Source organism: Leptonotus elevatus, chromosome 1, assembly GCF_054856555.1.
Source record: "Leptonotus elevatus isolate MCC_2025b chromosome 1, RoL_Lele_1.0, whole genome shotgun sequence".
Lineage (NCBI taxonomy): Eukaryota > Metazoa > Chordata > Actinopteri > Syngnathiformes > Syngnathidae > Leptonotus > Leptonotus elevatus.
This window is the reverse complement of record NC_141239.1, coordinates 47,001,007-47,021,167: the sequence shown is the minus strand read 5'-3', so window position 1 is coordinate 47,021,167 and position 20,161 is coordinate 47,001,007. Positions and strand designations below refer to the sequence as shown.

At 39.8% G+C, this 20,161-nt stretch overlaps 3 protein-coding genes across 7 annotated transcripts; all 3 read right to left on the bottom strand.

Moving 5' to 3' along the window:
- Positions 1-1,662: 1,662 nt before the first annotated feature.
- Positions 1,663-6,418, bottom strand: LOC147182543 (uncharacterized). Its single transcript, XM_086082333.1, has 3 exons — positions 6,168-6,418; positions 4,390-4,758; positions 1,663-3,434 (listed from the first exon to the last, which is right to left on the bottom strand). Exons 1-3 carry the CDS (start codon positions 6,337-6,339, stop codon positions 2,458-2,460), a joined length of 1,518 nt encoding a protein of 505 aa, XP_085938459.1. The 5' UTR covers positions 6,340-6,418; the 3' UTR covers positions 1,663-2,457.
- A 1,132-nt stretch (positions 6,419-7,550) lies between these two features.
- On the bottom strand, positions 7,551-11,984 carry LOC147182542 (pre-rRNA-processing protein TSR2 homolog). Of its 4 annotated transcripts, none has more exons than XR_015095472.1 (6): positions 11,889-11,984; positions 10,380-10,470; positions 10,079-10,170; positions 9,655-9,813; positions 8,985-9,065; positions 7,551-8,904 (listed from the first exon to the last, which is right to left on the bottom strand). XR_015095472.1 is itself a non-coding variant. In XM_086079654.1 (5 exons), the coding sequence occupies exons 1-4, from the start codon at positions 11,982-11,984 to the stop codon at positions 9,655-9,657; spliced, it is 438 nt and encodes a 145-aa protein (XP_085935780.1). In that variant the 3' UTR covers positions 7,551-9,065. The 4 variants fall into 4 exon arrangements, 2 of the variants coding, with proteins under 2 accessions (XP_085935780.1, XP_085935789.1); XR_015095471.1 differs by having other exon boundaries at positions 8,989-9,065; XM_086079654.1 differs by having other exon boundaries at positions 7,551-9,065.
- Positions 11,985-14,876: 2,892 nt separating this feature from the next.
- On the bottom strand, positions 14,877-19,968 carry atf7ip2 (activating transcription factor 7 interacting protein 2). Of its 2 annotated transcripts, none has more exons than XM_086080264.1 (12): positions 19,887-19,968; positions 19,420-19,489; positions 19,174-19,305; positions 18,117-18,182; positions 17,993-18,039; positions 17,872-17,903; positions 17,740-17,795; positions 17,321-17,366; positions 16,964-17,034; positions 16,777-16,854; positions 16,190-16,377; positions 14,877-15,337 (listed from the first exon to the last, which is right to left on the bottom strand). In XM_086080264.1, exons 2-12 carry the CDS (start codon positions 19,486-19,488, stop codon positions 15,127-15,129), a joined length of 996 nt encoding a protein of 331 aa, XP_085936390.1. In that variant the 5' UTR covers position 19,489; positions 19,887-19,968; the 3' UTR covers positions 14,877-15,126. The 2 variants fall into 2 exon arrangements, with proteins under 2 accessions (XP_085936390.1, XP_085936399.1); XM_086080273.1 differs by having other exon boundaries at positions 19,839-19,887.
- Between the last annotated feature and the right edge of the window lie 193 nt (positions 19,969-20,161).

The following is a 20,161-nucleotide window of genomic DNA, read 5'->3' as shown; positions in this document are numbered from 1 at the left end:
GCTCTTTCCTTCTGGCCACTCGGCACTATTTTTCGGCTCCCATCTTCTTCCGCCATAAGCCCCGTCAGCTCTGATTAGGACACAGTGTGTTTGTGTGTCAGTGTGGATGACTGTTTTAAGTGGTCTTAGGGGGCCGATCATTCCGCGCCGCTATTACGTTGGGCCCCGCTCGTCTAGGGGAGACACTATTGCTGATGCTAAGGTCAGACAGACGTCCACTGTGGTTCTGATGGTTCACTTTACTGTCTTTCGCACGCAGCATATTAATGAAAACGTATTCATAAACAGCAAGCTAAATTGGTCACCTAACCATGCATTTTATTTTTATTGTGGCGACCTCCTTAGTTGCAAGTGCAATTATATTAGTCATAAGGCTCCTCCGTCAGCATGCCTTTATGGTGCTTTCATTGGGTGCTGTCTGGGACGCAGTCATCCTGGAACACAAAAGGACCTTTACAAAAGTTGGAAGCAAGCAATTGCCCAAATGGAAAAAAAAAATGCGATTCAGAGGAAACTACTGTCTGCTCCCAAGTATCGGTAGTCACGGTACATTTGAATGAACGTTGAGCTTTTGTTCACGCCTATGAATGATTGGGGTTTGTTGTCCTATAAAAAGACACTTCACTTAACAAAATTAATTTTTTTTCATATAATTTCTCAAATAAAAGTAGTCCTGTTTACTTGACTTATACAACTTTTATTAATTGAATGGCAAAACTCAACATTTCATATAGCGATTAAAATTGCTGTCACACAATCTGGCGTGACTTTGAATGCATACAGCCTTGCAATCTTGTTTTTTGTTAGATTTTTCTGACATTGTGTTATTGAAGCTATGTACAGTAGATAACACTGTCGAATTTTACGATGTTCTATGATAGTTTCCCTTTCTTACGTGTATTCGAATGTATTCGTTTAGTGGCTTAGGTGAGTACTAAAGTGTTAAGAATCAGGTGTGGTCCTGTATTTTATTATTCATTACGCCATTAGTTTTTAATAAAAAATATGTGCATGAGAAAGGCACTGTGGCTAAGAAGTGTATGCAGTTTATTTTACTCTTGACATTCTTGGGAGACTAAAATTGCTTGTATACAGTAGATGAAGGATTAGCCGTTAGTTCAAAAGGTACTTATTTTAGAGAGTTACTGACATCACTGCATATTTATGTTTGCATATTTATTAGACTTAAGCATCTGGGTCTACTGGGATGTTAGCTGACTCGATATTTTACATCAACATATACCAATATTAAAAGTTGTATGTACCATACAGATGACCTTTCCTGCCTGCTGTATTTAAGAAATCCTTTTCAACGACAAAGGACCAAATCAAGTTCTTAGTTTGTGTTAATTCGTTGGTCAAGGGAAGTTACAGCTATAGACGTCAAAAATTAATTTGAACTATTTCTATTAGTTTAACATATTTTTCCATTTTTGTTAACAATAGCATGAAAACCTAGAATCTTGTTATTGTACATTTAGAACAGCTATCAAATTTGTGATTAATCGTGAGTTAACTAGTGAAGTCATGCGATTAATTATGATTACAAATTTTAATTGCCTAATGCCCCTAATTTTTAATTATCTTTTATTTTAATTTAATTTTTTTTAATAATCCAATTTTTTTTTATAAGAAAAAGACTTATAAAAATTAGGGGCGTCAGGCGATTACAATTTTTAAGCGTAATTAATCGCAAGACTTTACTAGTTAACTCATAATTAATCACAGATTTTATATCTGTTCTAATAAAAAATTTAAAAATCTAGGTTTTCACACTCTTGTTAACAAAAGTGGGAACAATTTTTAAACTTATAGAAATAGTTCAAATGAATTTTTGACGTCTATAGCCGTCAATGGCAGTGAATGAGTAAACTAGAAATTGACCTACGCTTTTTGTTGTTGAGAGGACTAGAAAGAGAAACCAGAGCAATCCCACAGCAAGCATGGAACACGTTAACAAAGTGCACAGAAATGGCCCAAAGTCAGGTATTAAGAGTGGTCAAATCACTGAAAGTGAACATTTTGGGCATTTAATGAATGTTAAAATGTTACCTCAAACATTATGCAGATGATACAGGTTTATTAACCTTGAAACAGAGTATTTTGTTTCCGTTACACAAATTTTGAATCCAAACAACCTCAGTTCTAAACGTTAGGTACCGAGTCTCACTATTTATGTCTCTGGTGGGCGTGTCCCCTGGGGGTGGTCACAATTGGGTGGCTGGTGAATGACCGTTTTGCATGGATGGCTTCTTTCACACACCAGAGACAAAAAACAGGAGAATGAATTCGATATTTGGATTCACGGTGAAACATCTTCAACAAACATGAAGAGTCTAGTTGCCGAGATTCCATTTTTGTGACCTGGATGACAAATCGGAGGAAGACAAGCGTCCTGGGAATGAAATGTGTTGAAGTTCCCACTGTAGTTATGTGAAGCGTCCGTGTTTGTATTAGTCACAGAGGAATGGCTTCACCTGTGTGGATTCTCGTATGAATTTTCAAAGTCGCCTTTGCTCTGAATCGACTCCCGCAAATGTTGCATGAGAACGGTTTCTCTCCCGTGTGGGTCCTCATGTGAATTTTGAGTGCCGTGGCGCTGCTCAGCCGTTTGTCGCACATGCCGCAAGGGTACGGCTTCTCGCCCGTGTGAGTCCTCAAGTGAACCTTCAGCGCCGTCGTACTGCTCAGTCTTTTGTCGCAGAAGTCACAGGTGTACGGTTTATCGCCGGTGTGAATCCTCATGTGGCTTTTGAGCGCCGTCTTGGCTCGGAAAGTGCCCCCGCAGGTGTTGCAGCAGAACGGTTTCTCTCCCGTGTGAGTCCTCATGTGAACTTTGAGGGCCGTGGCGCTGCTCAGTCTTTTCTGGCACATGTCGCAAGGGTACGGCTTCTCGCCCGTGTGCGTCCTCATGTGGACCCGCAGTGCCGTTTTGTCACTGAATCTCTTTTCGCAGTGGCCGCACGGGTATGGTTTCTCACCTGTGTGGATCTTCATGTGCCGGTTCAACATGGCAATTACAGTGAACCGGTTCCCGCAGATGTCGCAGGCGTACGGTTTCTCACCCGTGTGGCTCATGGTATGCAATTTCAGCGTTGTTTTATTATAAAATCGTTTCCCGCACAGGCTGCAAATACACCGCTTCTCCCCTTTGCCGATTCTGGAGTGTGCATATTGACTGTAAGCGCTGATCATGTCGAGATCTGGATTTGTCTTAGGGTCCAAAAAACGATCCTCTCTTGGTGAGCTTTCCTGACAAACAGGAAAATACGTAGAGGTATCCACACCTTGCTTTCTTCCCAGCCCCTCTTCCTCCTGACTGGTGCAAGGTTCTTCTTTTATCTCTGTAGGTTCCGACTCCTCTCGGTTCTCGTTGGACCAGGTCAAACGAGTGGGAACCTCCTGTTGCTTGTGGACATCTTGCAGTTGGAGGTCTAAAGGGACAAAGAAGAAGGTTACATACGGCTGCCTGGTATACTTTATGTGGCTCTAGCACTCATGCTGAATAAGGTACATTTATTGAACCCCGATATAGAACTGGGTTTGGTGTTTTTCGGATCAGGAATGGGCAGAATTATTGATCACAAAGAATTCTGCTGATTGCGTAAAGACACCATTAGCTAAATGGGTAGAACAGTTTAAATTTCAAACAGCAAGTGATAAAAAAAAAAAGAAGTGTTAACAGTCATCTATAAATATTTTTAAAGCCTATACAATACTGCAAATATCAGAGATTGATTTCAATTCCATTTGGTTTAATTTCCAATGAAGTCTTGGCAGAAGTCTCCAATCTCTTTGTCCACTTTTTTCGTATAAAATATTTGTGTCTTTTGATACATTCAAATAAATACTGGCCACTCACAATTACATATAAGACTAGGCCTGCTGCAACTAAGGATTTTTTTAATAATTGGTAAATCTGGCAATTATTTTGGCGATAAAGGATGAATCTGAGTTAATATCCATCCCTTTATTCAAAAACAGGACATTGTTTCAAATTAACAGCACAGAAAACGCACTAATTAATTATGATTCAGTTACTGGTTTGGTCCATAACATGTCAAAGGATAGGCAAAAATATTGACCCGTTTTCTAAATTAAAAGCAGATGTTTGCAAATGTTTTTCAATTTTGGAAAACCACAAAGATGACCAGTTTGCTTTCATGTAGCACGACAAAAATATGAGAATATTGACTGTTGAGAAGCTGAATTTCGAGTATTTACACCATTTAAACTAAACAAGGTCTCTAAACAACAAAAATTATTTGTTAATCGAATTAATTGGTGCACCTCAAGTTTAGGGTGTGACTTTGGCCATAACTTGTATCACTTTTGAAGCTATCATTGTTAACCAATAAACATAATACCGATAGTTATGTGTGTATTTACCGTGACTGGATTTGTCAAGTCTTTTCTTTATTTCTGCCTCTGCATATATCTTCGATACCAAGCCTCCATGCTCAGCTGCTTTGCCATCTTGACTCTCATCTACATCAGTGCTGTGCAAAAGGGCATTCTTATCACAGTCCAATTCTTCTAAATGATCCTGACTTTCACCAGGACTCAAGTCCAGAGGGTGATTATCTTTGTGACTTTCTTGACAAATAGAAATCAGTCTGAAGTTATCCCGCCGATGTTTCATGTCCAACTTGTCTCTATCCCGACTGGTACAAGGCTCTTCTTTAATTTGAGGAGGCTTTGGGTCTTCTTGGTCCTCACTGGGCCAGGAGGACCCAACGAGTACTTGCTCTTTGTGGTCTGAAGGGACAATAAAAGTAAGATTTTTAATTACTGTGACAGAACAAGTCCGAGATCAAATCATATACATACATACATATATGCAATTACGTAAAAATACAGTTTACTTTCATTCCTTACATTTGGACACAGATAGCTGTACTTTATAATCTTTTTTTTGGGTTAATATATATATATATATTATTATTATTATTATTAGGTGTGTGCCCAAAAATGTATTCTCATAAGAATCGCAATTCTCATTTATTACGATTCATAATCGATTTTAAATGTCCCCAAATCAATTTTATTTAAATTATTTTATGCTGTCTTTCTTCCCTTTGTCTGTGTGTGCCTTTAATTGGAGCGCTGTTCATGTTGTACCCAATTTGGCCACTTAGGGGCAGTGTAGTTCCACACGGTCTAATACACTGTTAAGTTGTAGCCACATTAGAGAGTAGAAGGAAAAAGTCACAATCAAGTTATTCCAATAAATGTTGTTTTTTTGCAGTGTGGAGCCATTCTTTTGAGTGATAAAAGTGCATTAGTGAGTCAGACTGGAGTAGAGCATTACAATTCCTTGCACATCTATAGATTGAAGAAAAAATCACTGTCAATCAAATCATTTTGAATCAAAAATCCTTCTTAATCGAAAATTGATTCTGAATTGAATCGCACACCCAAAAATCAGAATTGAATCGAAGGACAGCAGTGACATGGAAGATTGTGAACTGTTAACAAAGGATGCAACATTTGCCCCATCCACAGCCTTATTTAAGATAGTTATTTGATAGTCAACTCTTTTTATTACCTGTCCTTTTTAATACAAGTATCTGCACTTCTACTCAAGTACAGTGTGAGTACTTTTGCCACCTCTTGTTATCAGGGGAGCATGTGGCGCATGTGTCAACTGACAGCTACTCTAAACCCTGAATACTCACTTTTGTCTCCACCAATTAGTCAATTTAAGTTAATCCTCAGTCTGTACACTACTTGTGCTTGGTGAATGCTAGTCAGACAATCACACTACTGGTAGCATTTGGATGCTGGGAAAAATGACTTACTTCATAAAAGATTAATTAATTTGACTATTACCAATAGTCTGCCATTCATTATGCAGACTGATCTGGAGCATATCCGGCAGATAGAACTCTCATTAATGTGACTGTCACCAAATATTGTGCATACTGACAAAATTCTTTGGCTGGTATGAAATCCCAAATGAGGACAATAAAGAGATAATTGTAATGTATGTATGTGTGATGTAATGTACATATATATCACTGACAAATGATGGTTGCCATGACGTCGCAACATCACCAGATGTGACTCGGTCAGATGTCCATTACAGTATTTAAGAGTTAATTGAACCCACTCCTGACGACGCCCCGAATAATGCGCACATTCTCACGTTCAATTATTTGACTGACCTATTCTGTGTATGTTTATTTTTGGTTTCTGAACGTCATCCAGAAGCCGACGCTGACGTCCGATCTCCTCTTCATACTCGACGATAGTATTGATGAAGACCCCGGCAATCTCTTCCGCTGCAGCAGCTAGTCGTTCGTTGACAAAATGTCGAATGTACTGAAACGACGACATTGCTTTAGTACTGAAGCCGTTTTACTAGTATGTATTTACATCCGTTTAGCTTGCAACGAGATTTGGTAAGCAACTTCTTTGTTTCTTCTTCTGGTAATAACGGAGGATGACCAACGCCCCCTTCTGCCTAGGGGTGCAAATTACAGTTTATTTCTTACAAAACAAACTCACAAGACGGTTCCTTTCGTTTCAGTTTGTTTTTACGGTTTACAGTTTTCACCGTATAAACGTGAAGGTCGTGTTTACTAATTACTACTAGTAATATTTAGTGTGTGATCTGTGCTTTTCACTTGGGTTACATGAAGTACAAATAGGTTGGTTTGACAGTACCTACTTTTTTTAGGCAAAAGAGGACTATTTCGTCAATTCAAAAATGTATGTTAAAGTTACTTAAGATTGCAGAGTTCTTTTTTTTCTATTTCTCCACATAATGCTAATGTAGAATATTTTCATTGATGCAAAGCCAGTGGACAAAGGATAGGAGTAAGTTGTCTGTGGACTCACTGAAAGGACTTCTGTTTACTTAGTACATTTTCAAGCACATAAGTCATGCAAAGTGTTTCATTTACACTTGACAGGAAATGAAAGACTGCCACAAAAGATTATATCATCTAAAAATAATGCAGTGGTAGACCAGGAGTATATGCCTTGGGAAAATACATAGTTAATGTGTACGGTACAGTTTTGTTTTGACTTTAAGCACTTTGTAGCTTAGTTTGTTATGACTTAGGCAATAATAGCAGTTCAACTGTTGGTGGCTGTTACTGTGATTTGATTGAACTGTTTTTACATGTTTCCATTTTTTAGCCGCATTTAAAAATGTGTTACGACACTCCGTCTTGCGGTCCGCTTTCTTGATTACCACAATCTGGTCACCCGGTTCTACGTATATGTATACTTGAGTATTATTTCTTTGGCGAGTTTTACATATACAGTGTACACCGCACATATCACTACTTTCTCCTCCTTGCTTTGGCAAATTAGGCACATTACTTTTTTTCAAACTTCGCAGATAGTGACGCAATGTTTTGTATTGAAACTAAATTAATGTAGTAAATACAGTCGTTAATCACTGAAGAGCAGCGATTGGTATCCATGCATGAATCATGAACACGGAAGCTTTAATGAGGATTTGGAGAAACACGATATTCCCTGTCCATGGCCTTGATGTTGCTGGCTCTAAGAATGAATAGTGGTGAACACGTTGTGAATTGTTGCTTTCAAAAATTCTATTTAATCTTGTACAAGAGACATCACTGTAGTAAAAACATATTTCTCAGCTCTTATTTGCATTTAAACAAAAAGTGGCACGTCCAAAATTATTCATACCCTTTGCAAACTGTCAGTCTATGGGAAAATACAATTTCAAATAGTCCAGACTGTTCTAAAGCATTCTAATTATCCTGGTTGATTAGGAAAAGCTGTTTATGTCAACTCAAACTCAACAGGTGCAAAAACAGCAGTTCTCTTTAGCAGGTTTGACTGTGGACAGTCATGGCTCAGGCCACAGGTTGACAGAGGGTCTGCATTTGTGCACTGTTGCTGCTCTCAAGTGCGGAAAGAGCAATAAGGCCATGTCAAAATGTTTTCAATTTCCAGAACATCCAGTGGCTACAGTACAAAGTATTATTTTAAAAAACTGCAAGACATTCTGCACTGTGAAAATTTCCAAAAGACAAAAGTGACACCAGTGCTGGCCAGGAGCATAGTGAGAGGTGAAAAATAACTCAAGGATCGTCACCAAGGCCATATTGGTGAATGTGGCTTCTGCTGATGGCAATGTCACAAGGCAGACCGTCCAACAGACACTGCTGGGTTCCACGGTCACGGACCAGGGAGAAGACAACTTCTCCAGAAAAAGCACTCACTTGGCTTTTGCAAATGGTCATCTGGAAAAAGTTGAATATTTCTGGTCTCACATTTTATGATCAGATGGGGGAAAAAAACTTTTTTTTGGGCCACGATGTATCCTTTATTTAGCAATTAAAAGGGGTAAGCCTTCAACCCGAAAAACACCATCCCCACTGACAAACATGGTGGTGTGGACCTAATACTTTGGGGGTGGATTTTCAGCCCCTGGACCGGGGTACTAACCTGGCAATAGCCAGAATTGCGATTCACTCAAGGAAGTTCTCCACAATATCAATCTGGGACTGCTTCATGGTAATTTGCTCGGGAAAGGCGTGTCCTTCTATGCCATGGGCGGGCAAACGGGTTTTTGGAGGTTTCCACCTTCCAACACAAGCTGATTCCAAACAACAGGATCGTTATCAGGCTTATGCAGAGCTTGCTGATGAGCTGATCATACATCAGCTGTGTTGGAGAAGGGAAACATCCAAAACCTGCAGGACTCCAGCCCTCGAGGACCGAGTTTGCCCAGCCCCGTTCTATACAATACTTCGAGCTGATTGGCATTGTGCACGTTTGTTTTGACCAATCACGGCCATGGATGAAAATGTCGCCTTCGTTCTCGTTGAAGGGGGCAAAGAAGCATGTGGTCCGTCGTGTGTTGGAGAGCTGGGTCTGCGTGGCGAAGCGTGTGCACCGTGCGGGCAAAATGGCAGGCTGGAAACAAGGACGGAAATGCAAGTCAGGATTGATAATCAAAAGGTTAGAGTCGAATTCTAAAGAGTGGCAGGATATACAAACTCATCGGGGAGTTGTGACAATCTGGCAGCTGGATGAAGCGCCAGCACGGATACGGGTCTGATGCATTGTCATCACAACTGTAAAAAAAAAAGTAAACAAAAGTGTGTTTGAACCCATAGTAAGTGAAATATGGGTTGTGAATATGCATGGCTAACGTGTGCAAATCAATTTCTCACTATTAAAATGTCTCCCGTCCTGTGTGCTCAAGTTTGGAGATGGCTTTGTATAGTTAGAAACCAAGTTGACTTCAACTGACTTGCTGAAATGCTATTTCAAAACAATTTGGTGGAATAAATTCAATCAATCATAATCTCAGTTGTTGTGTATTTAACTAATATATTATTTAGTGTTATGATTAGTGATTTAGTTTTTTATTATCACCCCAATATTTGTTGTGACTGAGCAAGATTGGATGACTTGACTTGCTTGATTAAAAAAATAAATGATTTAATAGTAACTTGGGACTTGCTTGAGACTTAAAGTTTGCAACTCCAGACTTGCGCATCGGTGACATACGTCTGGTTAGTTCTCGAGGCGTCCTTATCACTCTCGCAAAACAAAATGTGTGGGCGTCAACAGGTGAATGCAATATTGCGTTGTGACAGCCCCAATACAAAGGCAAGATGGCGGGCGCATGGAGCACGTGTTGAGCGCGCGACACCTCACCTAAATTTCGCCATCACTGTCCGAGTCCGATTGCGTGGGCGGGGCTGCGACCTTTGCCTTAGGCGTCTCCTTCAGTGTCAACGATTGGATGGAGAGGGATAGCTGCTGCAGCGCCCCCTGCTGCCACTGACTAAACATCTGCATCAGTTGGACACACACCTGAAGACAGACACACACTCAGCTGTATGCATTTGTTGTGCAAAATGAATTGACCTATGTATGTTACTTGTGTAAAATGACTACCTTTACTTTTATCGTATAATCCAGCAGTGTTTACAAGTGTAGTACAGCGAGCGACCAAGTTAGCAACTTTTACTTGCTTTGTTCAGCCACTAAGCTATATTATTTTAATAATACGTATAATAATAATATCTGAAGAATTGTGATGATGGTGATGATGATGTTGTGAAGAATGTGTGCGTACCTGAGGTAAACTTCCATCATCCACCACGGTATGAAACTCTTGATCCATGAGGGTGCTGATGAAATCTTCCACTTCATATTGTTCCAGGTTAGCTGATGGCATGAGACACAAAATTCAGCAAAGCATGCATTTACTCCTTCTTTCTGGATGGACAAGACCACATCTTATTCACCCGGGGCCCGATTTTCCCGTCATTTTTGTTCTACAGTAATTAATCCGCCAGCCCCCAGAAGAATGAAACGTAAAATGATCCGTCTTTAGAAAGGTTTGTCGTTGCGTCGCTGTCAGCTGACTTGTTTACCGTTGTCATGGAAGTACTGCTGGACAACATCCACCAACCAATCAGCTTTCTCTTGCCCGTACACGCCTCCAAAACCGTTATCCACTGCAATCTGAAAGCATATGTTGTTTATCACTAGCATAAATACATAAGGCATTAGGCAACCCATAAAGTCTAATAACGACAACAAACCTCCATCATTTGTCTCCATATTAAATACAGATGGTTACATTTTTAGGATTGCTTGAAATAAGTATGTGAATATTTGTGAATGAAATAGAAGGGAGGAGGATGAACTCAAGGTGCTATGTCACTTCCACTTATGGGCCGACATTTCCTGTACACTGTCAGCATCAGCTGTAAGATTTAATGTATGCATATAAAGTGTTTGTTTTTTCTTCATAAAATGTGACCATCCATGTTTCCCTCCAAATAAGCATTAACCACAATCCAATCCCGAAAGCCACAAAATATTCCCTCTTCCATCCTGTAGCGTGATGTCATCAGCACACAAGCAAGTCACCGAAGTACCCCAAGAAAGTTTAATCGTGTAATATCCGAAGATGGTTGACCTGTTTTCCTGTGAAATGTTTATTTTTATTTTGCCCCCCCCCCCCAACACTTATCTTTAAAGTGAACAGATAAATTGCCATTAAAAGAAAACTATGCAAATCATGTTATTAAATGTAACTATATGTTCTGATTGTCTCAATAAAAGTAAAATATATATATATATAGTATCCAAATAAGCGAAGTGCGCATCTCGGCAGCGCGGTGCATTATGGGTAGGCAGGCTGGTAGCCTACTACCAACCTGTCATTGAAAACTAATGGAGTCTAACGGGGGAAGCGCTGATTTGGACCATTTCAACCGTTGGAAAGTTTATGTTTTTTATTGAATCTATTTTAAACATGAATAGCATGTCATTACTGACACGGCAGTTAAGCTTATTTAAGTGCTTATTATTTGAATGAATGTGTGCACTTTACCGGGAGTTGGACGCGATCAAAAGACGGGTAGGAGCTTTCTTCACTGAAGCAGGTTCTTAAATAACTGTCACTCCATTACTTTGGTTACACGTACGTCCGCTAGCAAGCTTCGTGATGCCTTCTTCTGTTCCATCTCTTTCAGGATATTGACAAAATAAATGTGTTAAAAAAATAAAAATAAAAGCCTCTTATACGTCCGTTTGGATCTTTCTTTTCTGTCTGGAAATTGGAAAGAGTGAATGGAGGTTTACAGGCGTACACTTTCGTCTTCTCGAGCTTTGCAATGGTGTTTTTTGCAGATAAACTCCATCAGGACAGTTAAAAATGGCCCCAAGTGCACCTGTCGTTTTGTCACTTAAGGTTGAAAGTCGTTTAAAAAAACACGCAAAAACAGAAATATTTCAAGACCGCCAAGAGCGTTAAGCGGCGGCTAATGTCTTCTTTATTGGGTGCGTGTCATTACGTGATCGACTGCAAATTATTGTTAAGCATCCGTGTTGAAGCGTGTGCTGCATGTAAATATCTGATAGTCTAGATGTACCTGCAGAACTGGCCAAGTTTGCAGGGCTGCTCTCACACCATCGGTGAAAAGCGCACGCGAATCTCTGGACGCCGCCATGTTGGATGTGACAGACATCAACTGTCAATCTCGATGCGCTGATTTGACTCAGACAGAAAAAGTCGATCCCTTATTCATTGCGGATTCCATCAGAGCGAGCGATCGTGGTCGAAGTCAAATCAAATTTATTTATTATTAATTTGTTGATTTTGAGAAGGGTATGAATCATTTTGGACGTGACACTTTTTGTTCAAATGTAAAAGCTGGGAAATATTTTTTCCCCCACAGTGATGCCTCTAGTACAACATCCATATTATCTTCTAAGTTCTGGGAGACACCTGTGTCATTTCCAATGCAGGAAAAAAAATTGTATTTGAATACAAGTAAGTTTAAATCCAAATTTGCAGGGGACTAGGACAGTGAATAAATAGTAATTATTTGTATTATTTTAGGCTTAAATCCTAGTTTCTTACTACTCATCACTTCATCAGTCTCCAAAACTAAAGAAACACAATTTTTCAGTTTGTACTCACACATCTTTGGCTGCAAATGTGTAACGTCCACAACTGGTCATCAAGGCTATGGCCACATTGGGGGTCGTCCACCTGAAGCATGAGGGCGTAAGTGATGCCTGTGCTCTTCATCCTCATTGGAGCCTATCAATCGCACACACACCTAATGATGTGCATGACAAGATTAAGAACTTCATGAAATTCCTTCTTTTTTTTTTCACTCACTTGCTCTTCTTTGGCTATTGACGCAGGCAGGGTTTGACCGAAGGAGGAACTTCTGATGACTTGCAAAACGTCTCTAGTGTCAATATCAGCCTATAATTTTATTACATATATTACATGTTATTTTTATTTTTTTTAATATCCCCTCCTATCCTAGTTTACAATCATCCACAATATAAAAGAAGCACTTGCGTTTGTCGTGCAGTAAATTTAGTACATGGGTAAGCCGTTTTGCATTGTTGTCCTCCCCACGTTTTGTTTCACTTGCTATTTGGAGTTCGCTTTTGTTTTGTATAATTAAATTCCTTTTTTTTCTTCTTTTTTTTTTTACATCACCTCTGCCTCCTTGCCCTGCTTCGCTGCGTTTAGGTCCGCAACCACCACTACCCCCGACAGAATGAATCAACCAAGAAAGGACCCAGCGGCAAGCAAATGGCAGCGCCCAGCTAGCCCTCAGCCTGCCGACCACCACCTCCCTCTTTGTGTAGGTTCTGTTTTTCATCTGTCTCTCATTCATCTATACCCCACTCACTCGTGTCCTATAGTCCTCCTTGTGTGTGAGTCACCTCCTTAAATACAGATTCTGACCTTTCTGATATCGAAGACGCCCCGGTTTTGGTTAATCTCCTCTCTGACTCCGATGATTTTGATTCAGATTTTGATTTCCCTGGTTTTTCTATTCCTTCTCAGTCCTTGACCCATTTTTCCTTTGAGGAACCCATCCCCACACCATCAGGTCAACGTGACCTTTACTTGGGCACCCGTTTGGCCATCTACCCGGTCCTCCGCGTGGTGGCCGGCGGGCGCGCCTAAGTAAAGGTCACAAATCCTCTTCACAAACATCAGCTCCCTTTTTCAATTTACATCACCCTACGTCTTCCAAGCCACAAAACTCTGTATCTCTTTCAGAACATAGTAAGTCTGTAACCAAGTCAAGTTGTCTCGAACCTGTCCCCACACCACTTCATTCCCCACCATTTTCCTCACCTCGTTCCCTGCGATCTTGTCACCCCAAGTCACGTCCTTCCAAGTTTGCCCCCACGTCATTTTGTTCTCCGATGTCCTCTTGACCTCGTTCTCCCTTGTCCTCACCGCGTCAAGTTTCTTCTAGTTTTGAGTCTTTAGTTCCTGTATCCTCTGTCCCTCGTGTTTCCTGTGTTCCCCAACCCCAATGGCAGCAGGTTGATGTGGTCCACAGCAGCCTCAAGTCCCCGTCCCGGCTCCGCTGCCGCCCCGGGCCTCCTCGCCTGTGCCACTGCAGCCCCGGGCCTCCGGGCCTCCTCGCTTCTGCCGCTGCCGTGCCAAGTCTCTTCGCCTCTTCGCCTCTTCCACGGCAGCCTCAAGCCCATGATTGTGGACAGGCGGCTCACGTCCTGCGGTCGCCTTCTGCTTTCCATGCCAGGGTGGCGCGGACGCTGCCACAGCCGCCTTCTGCCCTTCCTCGTGTCAACCTATCAGTGCCCTCAGCCACTTGTGTGTTGCCCCAAGTGTGTCTTATTGTGTCGTTAGTGTGTGTGTGTATATTTAGTCTCCTGTCTCCCCTCTGTCTGCGTTGATTCATTGTCATTTTCCTCCAGTCATGCTGCCAGTTTTTTTTTGCGTTGTTGTCCTCCCCACGTTTTGTTTCATTGCCAATCGGAGTTCGCTTTTATTTTGTATAATTACATTTATTTTTCTACATCACTTCTGCTTCCTTGCCCTGCGTTTAGGTCCGCAACCACCACTAACCCCTGACAGAAACATGACCTGAATCCTAAAGCATCACTTAACGATTCGGTAAACAAATTAAGTGGTTCTAGTGATTGGCTATCCTAATGAGTTTAGCACGTCCAATCACTAATTAGGAACGTTCACTTCATTAATCGTTCACTAAATATTACCTTCGTTGATAGAGAAGCGGAGCCTCTCCTTGGCCATGTGCATCTTTAGTTGGTTCTTGAAAAAAAAAAAAACTATAATGTACATGAGTCATATTACAACTGTAGAAGAGTGCTTAAAACTTGGCGAAGCAATGACATCCCTCACTGGCTTGTATAGCCGCTGTGCTGTCACGTGTTTCTAAGCGAACGATGCAATTATTATTTTTAAGAGTGACATCACGTAATTGCAAGTCACCTGTCAAAAGATGCCCTATATTACGTCACTTATATGCTCGACCACTCAATGAAGTTGTTAAAATGACACCACACATGAAATCAAAAGACATGATTTCACAACAGAAAGGCACACAAACAATAAATGGCATTTATTAATTAGAAAAGCTAAAACAAATCTTAAAAAAACAGCAACAATATAAAACAAAATTAACATTCACAACCAATGTTGAGCATAAAAAAAATAAAAATAAACATTCTGCCTCAGGACCAGGATGGCCTTCTCTGCGTCCAACAATTAACAAATGCATACTTTGCCTTTGGTAAATACTATACAAAATAAATAGTGCACTAAAAAGAACTAAAAAGTCAGATGCTCCTCTGGTTCTGGGGCTATTCAGGTAGGACTGCGGCTACAACGTCACTGTAGGGTCCATAACGGCCATAAATGTCTTTGCCTACCACAGCGACACACAGCTTGTGTCCTGGTTTATACTTCGAGATGGCTATCCACATGGGAAGACATTTAGCAACCACACTGCCCAACAGTCTCCACTCTGGGAAATCTCCGCTCCCCTTGACCTTTTCCATGGTTTGGAAGACACTAGCGTGTGAAGAGAAAAGAAATAGACAACGTCAAAGCAAGTAAGGAAAACCACGTTATTCACTACAGTATATCCAAAACACAAATACACCAATCCCAAGACCCATTGAAACAGAGTTCTGTTTCCTACATATGTATGCAGCATACGTCCCTAACAAAGTAATTTATTTAAAAATTTCAACCGATCAGGTGGAATATGACAATGTGACAACTAGGTTATAATGTGTAGAAGAAATTGTCTGAAAACATAGTCCACAGATTTTTTTCAAAATAAATGGTCTACTTTTGAAATAAAATGATAAACATGAGTAGAGTATTGCAAGAAGAAGATTTAGGACCACCATTTCAACCTAATAAAATGGGAAAGTCGATACATATTGCAAACACATGAAAGGAAATGAACAAGAATCTGCATAAAAGTGTTGGCTTAAGAATTTGAATGTGACTTTTTTAAACAGAAAAGAGAAAAACGAGTTAATAAACAAGGCAGAAATTCTACCTCGGAATTAAGGTTGGGAACTATTTCAGTGTTAAAGGTATATGGCACCATAAATGATTAAAATAAGTGCTCTATAGAAACAAATATTAAAAGACGAGTTGATTAATGAATCATGAAATCAATTGCTTATCCCCAAATTCAATTTGAATTTTGGAATAATTTATTAAAGTTGTATGATCCAAAAATCTACTTTTTGCTTTCATTTACACTCTCCGATTTGACTGGCACTCAAAATCTGAATCCGAATTTCAAAAATAAAGTTTGAAATCTCATTCCTTAATGTGTTAATTCGAGGTGACAGAATAAATTAAGTTGAGCCATTACCCACTTGCCACGCAGCGCTTTTGTTATACCTGTAGCTCTCCATTGGTGGTAAAGAGATCTCATTTTCCTCTCCTTTCCACATCACCGAGAGGCTCCCGGTCTGCTCGATGAGAGCCAGGTGGACGGTCACTTTTGGGGGGATGCTGTAGGACACAGCCTCCATGGTCAAGTTGGACGGGAAAGGGTTTATCGGTAGAGGAGGATAACCAGGCTCATTCTACGGGGAAGGGAAAGCGGAGGAAGATGAGTCATAAATGCGATTGATTATTTAGGCTGGATGGTCCAAGGCCTGCCATTCAGTTTTTTTGCTCAAGCATTCACATCAGCTTATACAACACAAACACATTAAACATGGCAACTGTAAATCGAATGGTGGCGATGTGGACTAGCCTATACGTTACTCTCAGCCCAAAGCAACAAAATGATATGTAATGTATAATTTTTGCGTTGTCGCTGCACAGTGTTGACACTTGTGGAGTAACTGATGCGCAATTTGGGCATCTACAGGTTGTTTCACGTGTTCAGTCAGTGTATAGACGTGTAATGTGAAATTAAAACAAAATTGGGCACTTGGACCAGCAGTGTAAATCTAGCCTGAGTATGTTATTATAATTACCTGCTGTGGTGTTGTGTGCTGAGGGTCGTTGCTATGGCATAGAGAGACGGATTCCTCGTTCTGATGCGGACTCTGTGGCTTCACACAGAAGAATTACATATGAAAGCAAGAAAATGTCAGTGTTTTGCCTGAGCATCATGTCATTATACGCATGTTGTGTTTAATATGAGCATGGAAAGCATCTTACCTCACTCACAGGTGTAGGAGGAGATCGAAGCGTACATATTTCTTCTAAGTTTCTCATTATAGATGATAGGCCTAGGCAATATATAATTTAAAAAAAAACATTAGTTGGAGTTGTGTGATTCAAAGTGGTGAGACAATTACGTACCGTCTTCAAACACTACTTGAGGATTTATACTCGATACTTGTTGCAATTTAGTCATCTTTTATATACAATATATTTCCCTTCCCTATTGCAAACAGTTTTATTTTATTTTTAGGCCATAATGTCCAGCTCTACTAACTGGATTAAACACAGGAATGAAAAAAGGGTAAAGAACACAGTCACATGCATACATTCACTCAGTCATAATAACCATACCTTGTTTTTTGTTATTTAACTCCTTTAGAGTATTTTTGATGGTGACCTGAAAAGGAGGAAATGTTTTTATTACACTTTTCACAGAGATCCCAAAAGGCAACATATCAATTTACACTCCAATTAAGAGATACAGATTAGAGTACAGTGAGGCTTTTTGTGACTTTTATTACTTTTTTAACAATCCTATGCTACTAGCTTTAAAAAAAAAAAAAAAAAAAAAAAAAAAAAAACACCTATTTGCTGTTTGTGTGCTCAGGCCCAGACAATAAAACGATCATGTTAAAGATGTATGAGCTTTATTTAGAAAAAAATCACCCTTTAATCCCTATCACTTTACACAACATGTAAAAAGATTTCTGTCCCTCAATGTCACTTTGAGGAAAAAAAACTAAGTGCAAGAAAAGAAAACTAGGACTCACCAAGACATCGTTGTTCTCATTTTCTTGTCTGTTCTTTGTTCTGCTCATGTTTATTTCTGCAGATAAATACACAGGTGAAATAAATAGCTATCTACAAATTTACAACTACTTGTATTAGTACTGGGCTCTTACCCTGTGGCACGGTTTCATCATCACAATCTATTCTGTTGAGAAAGACATGACATTGTAACACAATGCGCACGATTTCACCATTAATGCAGACTGATACTGAATTGCAAGTCCTTCTACTTACGTAATGACTTCATCATCAATAACAACAGGTGGCAGCAAACTCTGCAACTATGGAGATATATGTATTTGTCATATACACAAACATGATATTTAAGTGGACAAACCTGCATGCACATCATTCAAACCTTTTTGTTTGACTTCACAGCGGTGAGTGCTTTTTCTGCTCTCTTTGAAATTTTCTTAATACGTGTCTGAAAAACAGAATTAACATATAGATACAAAGTTTCGTCTGTCTTCATTTTCAAAGTCGGAAGACACAACTTTTGCCACAAGCAGACCTATTTCTCAGATACTGATTTGGTATCGATAATACCAATATTTGGATCGATCCGCCCACCACTACTCGTTATTATTTTCTGGCGCCGGCTCAGGCCCATAGCAGCCGTTTGTGTGTCTCAAATAAAGGTGAGATCCCCAACCAACATCTGCTGCTAATATTTTGGAGAGATGTTACAATACGTTGGCCTTGGAAGTTTTCAGTGCTGGCCCGTTTGGACCACCATTGGTGAACTTCAACTGGCCCGGCCGGCATAGTCACGTGGTGGCCCCCGGGCCATGGGCCTCCGTTAATGTTGACCTCTATTGACTAGTATGACATACATGAGTGAGGACCCAGTCGTTTTGGGTTGGGAGGGGCTGCTGCTTGGAGAGCAGGAGTGAGCAGGAATGCTCAGAAATGCGTGAATGAAGGAAAAAAACATGAGGAATTAACACTTTTAGATGACTGAAATAAAAAATAAATAAAAAAGTTGAATTTCTATGATATGGCTCCTTTAAGATTGCTCTTTATTCTTTCTTCAAGGTCAGTGGACAGATATGTCTATTCTACACCCGGTGAATAATTATTTTGTATTGGTGCCAATATACAATATTTATTTTACCTCAAAGATTTTATTTTATGTCCTCATTACTTAAAGTGTAACACTAAATCAACTTTTTTCCTTGTGTGCAAATAAATTGTATAAACTGGTGTCTACAAATATTGTCTACATGTCCTGGTCATTATTTTAACATTTTAGTGCATGTTTGTTGAAAGCTTGAATTTGGGGCAAAACCCGTGTGTTTGGCGCCATCTTAAGGTTACACACTGGGATGAACACATTTTGGCTGTTTGTCCTCTCATTACACTAAAAGATACACACTACGTCACTTGTGGCGCATGACGTAGTGCGGTATACCAACCTCAAGTTTTTGGACGGACCCTTCATAATCCAAGTCATGTTGAAGCTGTTGAATAGTTTCAGCTAAAACCTGCAACTTGGTATTATTCTTTTTCACTGCTTTTTGGACTTCCTCTTCAACCAGAATCCGAAGCTGTACACAAAAGCAGACACACTTAGTACATTTAATATACTTTCACAGTATCAGTCAAAAGTTTATAAACACTTCCACAAGCTATTAAATGAGGAACCGTGAACAAACACTTACTTCAGGTTGGGAGAATTTGATCTTTTTTTCACAGCTTCCAGAAACCGACGATTCACACAACCGCTTCATTCTTAAAAATAAAATAGAATTAAAAAAAATATATAGGGGTTAGCTTTGAATTTAACATTAAATGTCGTCAAACGACGTTTGCACTTCCAGAGAATTAGCCCTACATTAATTGCGTATTTCACTATTTTACTACTGTTGGTTGCTGCAGCTTTGTTTCACACAAGTAATGTGTTCATACCAATACTGATGAGCATGACGTCCCATCGTTATACTAAAAACAATTGTATGTGATTTACAACTTTATAAAGTTCAGGTTATAACGTGAGATGGACAACCCTAACTTTACCAATCTGACAGCGCACGCTTCAAACTAATATTCAGATATATACAGGTTTACTCTGTACACTTACGTATTTCCGCTCAAAATCACACGCACATTTTTTTTATATATACTGTACCTGGAAAACCTCTTTGAACTCAGTTGTTTCGCTCCATCGGTGTTACTTGATTATTCATCCGGGTGTCAACACTTCCGGTTCGTGGTACCTTTCTTTGTCTCATTCTTTACCATTTCCTCTTTACTGCCACCCTCTGGCCTGGACTCAGAACTCAATGTATGCATGTATGTATGTATGTATGTATGTATGTATGTATGTATGTATGTATGTATGTATGTATGTATGTATGTATGTATGTATGTATGTATGTATGTATGTATGTATGTATGTATGTC

Excerpts from the sequence above, each read along its gene's own strand:
- LOC147182543 (XM_086082333.1), bottom strand. The coding sequence starts at position 6,339 with ATGTCGTCGTTTCAGTACATTCGACATTTTGTCAACGAACGACTAGCT. Across the intron at positions 4,759-6,167 it reads AATAAACATACACAGAATAG|ACCACAAAGAGCAAGTACTC; the intron begins GTCAGTCAAATA and ends TTGTCCCTTCAG. Across the intron at positions 3,435-4,389 it reads ACTTGACAAATCCAGTCACG|ACCTCCAACTGCAAGATGTC; the intron begins GTAAATACACAC and ends TTGTCCCTTTAG.
- LOC147182542 (XM_086079654.1), bottom strand. The coding sequence starts at position 11,984 with ATGTCTGTCACATCCAACATGGCGGCGTCCAGAGATTCGCGTGCGCTT. Across the intron at positions 10,471-11,888 it reads AAACTTGGCCAGTTCTGCAG|ATTGCAGTGGATAACGGTTT; the intron begins GTACATCTAGAC and ends ATATGCTTTCAG. Across the intron at positions 10,171-10,379 it reads GCAGTACTTCCATGACAACG|CTAACCTGGAACAATATGAA; the intron begins GTAAACAAGTCA and ends TCATGCCATCAG.
- atf7ip2 (XM_086080264.1), bottom strand. The coding sequence starts at position 19,488 with ATGAAGCGGTTGTGTGAATCGTCGGTTTCTGGAAGCTGTGAAAAAAAG. Across the intron at positions 18,183-19,173 it reads GGTCCGTCCAAAAACTTGAG|ACACGTATTAAGAAAATTTC; the intron begins GTTGGTATACCG and ends TCTGTTTTTCAG. Across the intron at positions 15,338-16,189 it reads CCACCAATGGAGAGCTACAG|TGTCTTCCAAACCATGGAAA; the intron begins GTATAACAAAAG and ends TTCACACGCTAG.